Source organism: Polistes dominula, unplaced genomic scaffold, assembly GCF_049000335.1.
Source record: "Polistes dominula isolate Pdom_NZ unplaced genomic scaffold, Pdom_raw_medaka contig_31, whole genome shotgun sequence".
NCBI classification, from domain to species: Eukaryota; Metazoa; Arthropoda; class Insecta; order Hymenoptera; family Vespidae; genus Polistes; species Polistes dominula.
In genome coordinates this window covers 3,120,416-3,130,583 of record NW_028300925.1, presented here as the reverse complement: position 1 = coordinate 3,130,583, position 10,168 = coordinate 3,120,416, and the positions used below count along the sequence as shown (strand labels likewise).

Below are 10,168 nucleotides of genomic sequence, written 5' to 3'. Positions count from 1 at the left end.
GGCCGAAAAAAAATTCCGTCCCAGTAGATGGTGTTCGCAAGCAACATTTTCAAAATGTGTCTGAAGGGTTGCATTCCTACAGGCGCGTATTTTTATAATTATAATAATATTATTTAATTAATTATCCTACTTCTGATACTATGCATTCGTCTCATATTATAAAATAATAATAACAATGTTTATTTGAGGTAGATATGTATTTATATAAATTTATTAATTAAATTTGCATTATTATTTTTGCATTAATCGATTATAGTAGCATTGACGATATCTAAAAGTAGCGGCATATATTTGTCGATTTCTTCTTGAATCGCCTCAAAATGAAGTATCATTTGGTTCAATGGTTTTTCTTTAGATGAAAGTATGTCTATCATCTGTAAAAAAAATAATGCACTTGTTATAAACGTTGTGATCTTAAAAATAGAAGGAAAGAAATAGAAATTGATTGATATACAGACCTTTTTTAGTTGTTCTCTCGTAGTTATTCGATATAAAATGAAATTAAGAATATCATCTATTCTATCATTTCTAAAAAATAATCAAATAAAAATCAAATTAATAAATAATATTTAATTAGTTAGTTTATAAATAATATTATATATTATAAAGATTATTTGTGTTATTACTTTGAAATTGGTTGATTCAAATTTTGATTAATAAAATCTATGAGTACGTCAATGCTAATTTGAGATGTAAGCACCATTTGTTCTAATACAGTATCAATATCTTCTTTAGAAATTGGAGAATCTTCGGATAAGGTTATATTCAAGTAATTTTCTAGAATTGTTCGATTGTACGAACACGATAGATAATTTAAAAATATTTTGTCCTGTTTCATAATGTAATAATTTAGAACAATATTCCATACAGTCTCGTTTGCATTTTGTAATCCGTAACAAAATACCCAATCTTGCGAATCTGGTAATATCCTATGAATTTGATGAAACTTATCATCATTCTGATAAATTCATGTTAATTAAATTATTGAAAAATAAATATTCACGTTATCGATTCCGGATTTTCAAGATAATCGATTAATTGTGCTGTTGCATTTTCTAAACATTCAGGAACATCAACCATACAAGCAATTTCTTTGATGATCAGTTTCATTCTCTTAGTCCAAGAATCATCTTCCAGATTATCTTTATAATCCATATCTTTTAATTTATTATTAAGAAGCTGTCTTATATAAGGCTGCAATAATAGACAAAATTACATTAGTATTAACCTTTGCTTACCACACTTGGTCCAAAGGACCCAGACGACTTTTTTTGCCACTTGAGTCATTTTTCTCAATTGTTCAACTTTGATAATTTTGTAAACATATTTAAATTTAATTTAAAGCTATAAAACCAATATAGTCTTTTTAAGTAAGTATCAAAGAAGTCTAAAAAAAAATGTTGAAGTAAATCTATGCAATAGTTTTTTTTTTATAACAATTTTTCTCGTTCGGGTCCAAAGGACCCAGGTGTGGTAAGCGTGTTACTCCAAGAAGGGTGGTTAGCAAAGGTTAATAAAAATGTTAATATTAGGAATTTTTTCTAACTTACCTTCATTACAACCTTAATTTGATACTCTTTCAAATAATTAAATCCTGAATATAATCGATATAAAAATTTCCATACTAAAGGATCAGTTTCTCGCGATATATAATTTAATATCATTCCAAATGTAGTACCAGATATATCTTCTTCTTTTAAACTGTTCAAAGCATCGTCGAGTATTTGAACACGATTTAAAACGTGTATATTTTTGTAATCATCGGAATTTAAATAACGTGCTATTCTCTTCCAATTTTCTTCATCATAATGCACGCGATAATATCCTATGATAAATATATATATATATATATATATATATATATAATAAAATAAAAAAATACAATAGAAGTTTAAAATTTATATTAAAGTATACCAGTTTGTTGAATATTAACGATGATCCAACCATCTTTAGGAAAACCTTCTATCGTTTTCGTACTCTCCGATGGACTCAACCAATGTGTGGGTAAAGTCGATGAAAAATCAGGATTATCTTGGGTAGCAAAGTTCAAAGGTATCCACCATTTATTATTACACGCTTGATTAAGTTGTTGTTCCTTTAACGTAGCACCATATTGTCGTACTTGTATAGTCCCATTATTGTAATCTCGATCCACGATAATCCTAGGATGTCCTTCTTGTTTCGTCCAAGTATCCATCATTGATTTTATATCGATATCTTTGTGTTTCACATTTGACTCGTTCAGAACAACTTGCAAGGATCGCCATAAATCATCTGGTGTAACGGTCTTATATTTACTGATATAAAAATACAAGAAAGAACAAAACAAAAAAACAATTTGTTTTCCATTTTTCAAAAACACTTTCAATCCATAATTTGACTTACTTTTCATAAATATATTTGATAAGACCGGCACGAAAGATTTCATCGGTGATACAATGGGACAACATTCGTAAAACGATGGCAGCTGAAAAGAACATATCGATAAAATGAAAGATTTTATTTTTGAAGATAATATTAAATCAATCAACCAGATTTAGTCTTCTTACCTTTACGATAAGTAATGAAAGAATAAATTGTAGGAATATCTGAAGGGCTATTAACAATTTTATTCATCGGAAATTGATCCTGACAGTTATCCATTTTGAAAGCAATTTGCATAACATCCAAGATGAATTTATCCATTATTCGTTTTTCATGAAATAGCTGTTCATAGAAAAAAGATATGATAGAATATTCAATTTCATAAGAAATAGATCAAATGATATCAGTAATGTAATCACCATTATAATTACGTTACCTTATCAGTTATGTAAAATTGAAAGTAAGCAGCAAAACCCTCGCTCATCCACATGTATTCCCACCAACTTGGACCAACCAGATTACCAAACCATTGGTGTGTCATTTCATGAGCAATTAACATCACGATTCTATCCATTTCATCCATGGTAGTTTCATTTTCGTTGTAAACCACTAATTTTTCTCTATAATACCCACAAGACATTTCATTTAATCAAATGTTCTTATACAAATTGATATTACATCTTTCGTTATATTTATTAAACGATATTTTTTACTTGTATGTGATAAGGCCCCAATTTTCCGTAGCACCGCTAGAATAATCAGGTACAGCAACGTGATCAATTTTGGGTACAATTACACCAGTCCCCATGTATTTCTTCAATTCGTCTTCTACTTTTGGGATGATTTCGAGAGAAAATTGTAATAAAGGAATGACTGATTTTCTAGCCCAAATTGTAATGTTTCTCTCTGGTAAAGAAATATGTTCGAAATCGGTGATTACAAAAGCCAAGATATTAGTTGCCATGATCGGTGTCTTTTCAAAACGAGTCCATACTTCATCCTCGTTTTCATCAGTGAACGATCTTTCGTACGCTGGCATATTTGACAATGCCGTAAAATTGGCACAGTGTTTTAAGGAAATGTTAAATGTTGCTTTAAACGCTGGCTCATCCCAACACGGAAAGGTACGACGAGCGCTGATTGGTTGAAAATGAGTTACAGCAAGCCACCTAATTCACATTATTATTGTCGATTGTTTCATTTGTTTTCTTTTTTTTTATTCTTATTTTTTTTTTCGTAATAGTAATAATAAATTCAACTTACGTTCTATCACCGTTCTCGTTGGTGTATGAGTTACGATAAAAACCACGTAAATTCGTTGAAAATACACTTGAAAATTCCAAATGTAAATTGTAAGTTGCTAATTCGATGATATTGTCAAAAACGAGTATTAACATTTCTCTATGTAAATCGTAACGATGTTCCTTAGGTGAATACGATTCCCCGTTGTTGTCATTTTTTAAATAACTTTGCGTTTCATTTATATCAATATTATTCCAATTTAATTCGATTAATTTCGTTGGTTCACAAACCTCGATTTTAATGTCTAGTACACCGGTACAATTAGAATCAGGCATCACGATATCAGTTTCCAATTGTAAATCGTAATGAATCGGTACAACGTTTGTCGATAATCGATAAACAATCGTATCACTTTCGTTTCCAACATTTTTGTGGTTTGCCGATTGAAAGGAAAACGCTTCGATGGTAACCAGTACGAATAGTAAGCTTAATAACTTTCTTAACATGATAATCTATCGTTTTCTCTTTTTTTTTTTGTTACTTTTAAAATTGAATTTAATTACTATGATCAATGTTGATTAGAATTGAATTATTTAATTTTTGCGAAAGACTGTTGTTAGTTAGTTAGATTGTCTAATCTATGAACAAAAGACACTGTGACTAATCAGTTAAAGAATAACACATAATGTGAAAAACACTTATATGTTAAGAAACGATATTATCGTGAAATAGTTTTGCAAGAGGAAAAATGTTAGTTTTTATTCATAAGAGAGCATTTATAATGAAATGCATTATTTACGCATATGCCCTATGCGACCTGTATGACGCACGTGACTATTGTCGTATCTGTATTATATATATATATATGAACACGTAAATGCATCATAAATAGTGTGGATAGGAATTATATGATATTTTCTAATTGTATAATCGAACTAAAGAAAAAATATTGGAATATTGGACATTTCAATTGAAATCTCACAATTAAAAATAGTTAATTCGTATGATCATTCATTTTAATTGAAAATTATTTACAATAAAGTTATCGTTTTTAATTCTTAGATATTTACAGAGAATATATGTTAATTTACAATGTAACTATGTGTGTTACATTAATTCTTTTGTATGAAGCCATTCATTAAAAATATTCAACATTTGTTCATACTGCGTTAAAGATTTTTCTCTTTCCTTTATGCGCATCGTAATATCTTCATCTTCATCGAGATCTTTTAAATGCAATTTTATCTGAAATAAAATAATGTCATTAATTAATGCAAATAATTATGCAATATTTTATCAAATTTACAAACCTCTTCTAACTTATTCTTATTCGTAGCTGTGACTATCATATATTTGGACAATCCCAATCGTAAATTTTCACTAAAAATCATAAGAAGAATTTTTTTTATAAATAATAAAATCATAATAAAAAAAAAAAAAAACAAAGAGAAATTATTCAATTTATTTTACCGTGACTTAATTATATCCCAATTTTTAAAAATGAAATTTGTAGTCACATTTATCTTTTCAAGTCCACCGTAATATAAAGCTTCGTAAATTTCCTTGCAGTTTTCTTTTGTAAATGTTGAATTTTCAGCTATAGTCATATTCAAATATTTTTCAATGGCAGTTTCATTTTTAACATGCATCAAAAATTTAACGATCTCTGATACATTATTATTCTTTAAATCCCATATCTCATTCCACATAGATTCGTTGAGACTATTTGATCCATAGAGATAAGCCCATTCTTGCAGATCTTTTGGATATCTACAAAATATTTCTTTGATAGCACACCATAGAATATTTATCGATAATTTCAAAAACTTACTGATTTTTATTAGAAAATTCGAAAAATTCGATTATTTTAGTATTGGCAGCCATTATGCATTTGGGATGATTAAGTTTACAAGCCAAGTCTCTAACTTTTGTCTTTGTCAATTGAGTTCTGTAATCATCATCAGGATCAAAATCAAAACCAACGCTATTGATGAAATTATTTGTCAAATTAAGAAGATACGGCTGTAAAAATAATAAATAAATAATTGTAGAACTAAAATACATGCAATACGAATAAAATGAAAATTAATCAAAGTGTCTATCATTCACCTTAATAAGCTTATCACCTTCTGTGATTTCTAGAAAAATATGTAACTTATAATCAAATATTTGAAATACTGAACGCCATACGATATAATCAACTTCACGTGATAAATAATTAAACAAATCTAAAAATATTGTTAAATTCATTCTATCTTTAACAAGCATGCTGTAAGAATCTTGAATGATTTGTGCTCGATTAAGAACGTGTATCTTTTTGTAATTAGGTGAATTTAAATACTTTGTCAACTTTATCCAATTATCCTCATCGTAATTAACTTGATAATGTCCTAAAAAAAAGTACGCTTTTATCATTTTTTTTTTTTAATTATTCTTTTATTTTATTTAAAAATTTCATTAATACTTTACCAGTTTGTTGCACGTTAATTATTATCCAATCATCTTTATCAATACCATTAATAATAATGCTATCGTTGTTAGGACTCAACCAATAAACTGGTAGAGTTGACAAAAAATTTTGATTTGTTTTTGTCGCATAATTTATTGGTATCCACCATTTATCCTTGCAAATATTTAAATCACATTTATCAATTGATACTGTGTTATTGTCATCGATACAATTTTGAGCAATTTCTTGAGTAATCGTTGCCTCGCCAGTAACGTAATTTCTCTCTACTGTCACTAGAGGATAATTTCCTTGATATATCCAAGTTTCCATTACTTCTTTAACTGTAAAAATACCACCTCGTGATATTTCTGGAGTATTGTCTACACCATTTTGAATTTCCTGAAATAAATCGTCGGGTAATGCGTTGCCGTATTTACTGCAAAATAAATTATAGAAAAATGTTATTGAAAAATGTCATTAAACTCCATTGCTTTAGGGTAGGAAGGAGGAATGGCGTTCACTTAAGGAAAATACGTTGTACTTTTCAAAATATTAATGGTACTTCAAAATTTCAAAAAAAAATAACAACTTCTTTAACTATTCATTAATCAACATTTTATCTTTGACTTATAAGTATTAGAAAATTATTATAAAAAAAAAAAAACAGGCTTCAGCACCATTGTCCCTGACTTTGGGTAATGCCGCTCAGGCTAAGGGGTTATGGGGTTTTTTGCTTCCCCGTTTGTTCACCGCTTTTAACAGATCCGACTCTTTTTTGTCCTTTTTCGGCGAACACCTTTCCTGGGTTTGTCACCGTGGTGATACCAGTCTCGTCACCATTGTAAATGTTGTTTGGAAGGAACTTATGTTTTATGTTTACCGAAAATTAGATCAGTGTGGCCGTAAACAGAGAAACACATTTCACGGTCACCGGTCTGACCGAGCTGACTTCCCGTACGCGTCGCTACCTGTTAGAGGACCCCCGCCGCCCCCACCCCCCTCCCGCACTTCACGCGACCGGCCTGTTGCTATGTTCCATTTTGACAAAGTTATACCCAGTGAACGCTATTCCCCCTGCTTCACTTACTTACTTTTTTTCTAGATAATTAATAAGACTCGTATGAAAAACTTCTTCAGTAACGATATGACGTAACATATTTAATAAAGATGGTGCTGAAAATGAGACAATGCAAATATGAATTTTCCTTTAAAATTAAAACACATCAAAAAACATTTAATTATCTCGATTACTTACTTTTCATGTATAATTCTCTATCGAAAAGATCCTCAATATCTTTGGGACTGCTTACGTTACGACTGATTGGCTTTTCGCAAGTATAATTGCCATTATAATAAATAAATAATGGTAAATGAAATGGTAACATTTCCATGAATCTCCAATTCGGAAATATCTGCAATATTAGTGCAATGAGTCAAGAATAATTTTATTTTTGTAATTTAATAAATAAAATAAATCAATTTGTGGCTTACGGTCTCGAAAGAGACCAGACCTTGCAACCGGCTAACGTTCAGCGTTATAATTGCCTAAGTTAAATTTTTCTTGATTGAAAGATCTTCAGGGTAGGGTGATCAATCCCTACACCGTTCCAAGATCATCGTGGTGATTTGCGAAGCAGGCCTTACCGGTAAAAACACGGGGCGCAAAAACACGATCTCACAAACCACGACCGGAGCACAAGCATGCTTTTCTTATTCGATGTCGGAGAGCGGGACTCGAACCCGCGACTCCGGGTGGGTGTCGAGCGCTCTGCCGACTGAGCTTATGCCGTGCTTTTATTTTTATAATTACAAAATGTAAATTTGTCTTTCTTTCTACTCACCTTGTCAGTTATATAAAATTGAAAAAACGAAGCGAAGCCTTCGTTCAACCAAATGTGATTCCACCAAGTTGGACTGACAACGTTTCCGAACCATTGATGCGTCAATTCGTGAACAACGATCATAGCAGTCATAGTTTTATCGTGAACAGTGGATGTATTTGGATTGTAAATAAGAAGTATCTCGCTGAAATTAATCGTAAATGGATTATTTTGAATGAATTTTTCTTATAAATAAATAAACATCGAGAATTGTTTACTGATATGTTATGAGACCCCAGTTTTCCATAGCACCATGATTATAATCTGGAATAACAACGTGATCCATTTTTGGTATTCGCATCGAACTGTTCGTATATTCTTCAAGAAGAACAGAAGCTTTAATGGCAACTTCGTAAGCGAAAGTAATCGAAGAAAGAATGTTATTTCTTGCCCAAATGGTAATCGTACCGTCGGCGTTAGAAATATTAACAAAATCTGATACAACAAAAGCCAAGGTGTACGTTGACATTATGGGAGTTCTTTCAAAATGTGTCCATATTTTTCCATCATTTTCATCGATTATCGATCTCATGGCAACCGGCATATTTGAAAGGGCTGTGTAATTCGTTTCATGTTTTATGGACACGTTAAAGGTAGCTTTTAAGGATGGTTCATCCCAACATGGAAATGCTTGTCGAGCATAAGTAGGTTGAAATTGTGTTGTTGCTAACCATCTATAGAAATATTTTTCATTGAAATAAAATATGTAATAATAGAAATTTGTTATAAATATTATTTTTAATACTCACACTTTGTCACCGTAGTCATTTATATAAGAACTTCTGTAAAATCCTGTCAATTGGTCATTGATAATACCCGTGAACTTGGTGTAAAACCTGTACATACCTTTCGGTATAACTTTTTCAAAACTTATTGTCATGATTTCTGTTTCATTGACATAAACAAAATCAATTGGCACGTATTTTTCACCATCCATGCTTTCTAAATAAACACCAGTCTCGTCGTATGTTAATTCGAGAGAATGAAAATCCAATGTGTTCGTCATACTTTTCAAATGAAGTAAAGTAATCGTTTCTCCATCAAAAGTGAAATTATTCTCTTCTATATACGGTATTAATTTGATATTGTAATTTATCGGTACCGCATTGCCACTCAAACGATATGATTCTTCCGATATTTTCCGATCAATGTTTTCATCATTCTCTGAATTTTCATCTTCCAAAGGTAACGTCATTAAACTTCGTGCCAATAGTAAAAGTAAAGCAACTAGTGTTACGATTTTTGCCATCTTCTTAAAATAATATAACAATTTATGATAATATTTTTGTACAAATGACAAATTTTTTTTTTCATTCACAGTTCATATTGTAAGAACAAATTCAATAAGAAAAGAAAAAATTAATATTTAGAAAAAATAATGATTGTATTGTATATTTAACACGTTCGTCGCGCCCAGCACGTTTCGGTTGAGTTTCTCGTCAGGCCCAAAATTCGACAGTCAACGCGTTGTAACGTAAAGAAACGATAAGTCAAAATATCAACAATGCGACCCGAGTATAATTATGGTTATATTATATTATTATATTTTATTTACCGAAAATAATTTTCTTTCGAAATGGGAAATGTGATAAGTTGTTCCAACTAAAAATACTATAACTTTAACAAGAAGAGTGTCACCGTATACGGTGACAGGGCCCTCGGGGAAGTATGACCGTCTCCGGTATACAGTGCCATGGCGACGAACGTGTTAGAGATACCACTGTAATATCACCTTGTTTGACGTATTGTTTCGTATACTATGAGTTCTTATTGTGTGTGATCAAAGATTATTATTATATACTGTATAATCGAAATTAAATATAAAGTAATATAAACAACTATTGTGTTATTGATATTCGCGTAACATTTTGTTTTCTAATTTCTTGTTTATACAATTTAATCGATATAATATTAAAATAAGAAAGAAAAACAAAAATTCGTAATAAACGACGATGATTTCACGTATGAAACTGATTGAACGAATAATTTACAAGTTAAATTTACTATACCTTTTTACATAAACGCGCATGCGCTTTCAGACAAACAACTAAGCACGATTGTCTATTAAAATTATATTCATATATATATACTCGAATTCTTTGAACCTTGATCTATAACTTGTTTGCTAATCGTTAATAATAAAATATTCATTTAATTATTTCTTAACGAAACTTTCTTACATACAATTATCAATGTAATATATTTAATCGAAATATCTAACGAATTTAATTTT

The 10,168-nt window shown here is 30.2% G+C and overlaps 2 protein-coding genes across 4 annotated transcripts; both read right to left on the bottom strand.

The window, feature by feature from the left end:
* Positions 1-178: 178 nt before the first annotated feature.
* On the bottom strand, positions 179-4,304 carry LOC149032955 (aminopeptidase N-like). The gene is made up of 11 exons (XM_089171315.1): positions 3,628-4,304; positions 3,078-3,533; positions 2,801-2,984; positions 2,550-2,706; positions 2,386-2,467; positions 1,915-2,297; positions 1,551-1,825; positions 1,004-1,194; positions 627-929; positions 459-528; positions 179-374 (listed from the first exon to the last, which is right to left on the bottom strand). The coding sequence occupies exons 1-11, from the start codon at positions 4,110-4,112 to the stop codon at positions 243-245; spliced, it is 2,718 nt and encodes a 905-aa protein (XP_089027441.1). The 5' UTR covers positions 4,113-4,304; the 3' UTR covers positions 179-242.
* Positions 4,305-4,604: 300 nt separating this feature from the next.
* Positions 4,605-10,060, bottom strand: LOC107070680 (aminopeptidase N). 3 transcript variants are annotated; one of them, XM_089171314.1, is made up of 12 exons: positions 9,945-10,060; positions 8,685-9,187; positions 8,154-8,609; positions 7,897-8,080; positions 7,311-7,467; positions 7,147-7,228; positions 6,076-6,491; positions 5,716-5,996; positions 5,438-5,628; positions 5,077-5,376; positions 4,917-4,986; positions 4,605-4,851 (listed from the first exon to the last, which is right to left on the bottom strand). In XM_089171314.1, exons 2-12 carry the CDS (start codon positions 9,182-9,184, stop codon positions 4,714-4,716), a joined length of 2,775 nt encoding a protein of 924 aa, XP_089027440.1. In that variant the 5' UTR covers positions 9,185-9,187; positions 9,945-10,060; the 3' UTR covers positions 4,605-4,713. The 3 variants fall into 3 exon arrangements, with proteins under 3 accessions (XP_089027440.1, XP_089027439.1, XP_089027438.1); XM_089171313.1 differs by lacking the exon at positions 9,945-10,060 and adding an exon at positions 9,668-9,911; XM_089171312.1 differs by lacking the exon at positions 9,945-10,060 and adding an exon at positions 9,668-9,911 and having other exon boundaries at positions 8,685-9,184.
* Positions 10,061-10,168: the final 108 nt, after the last annotated feature.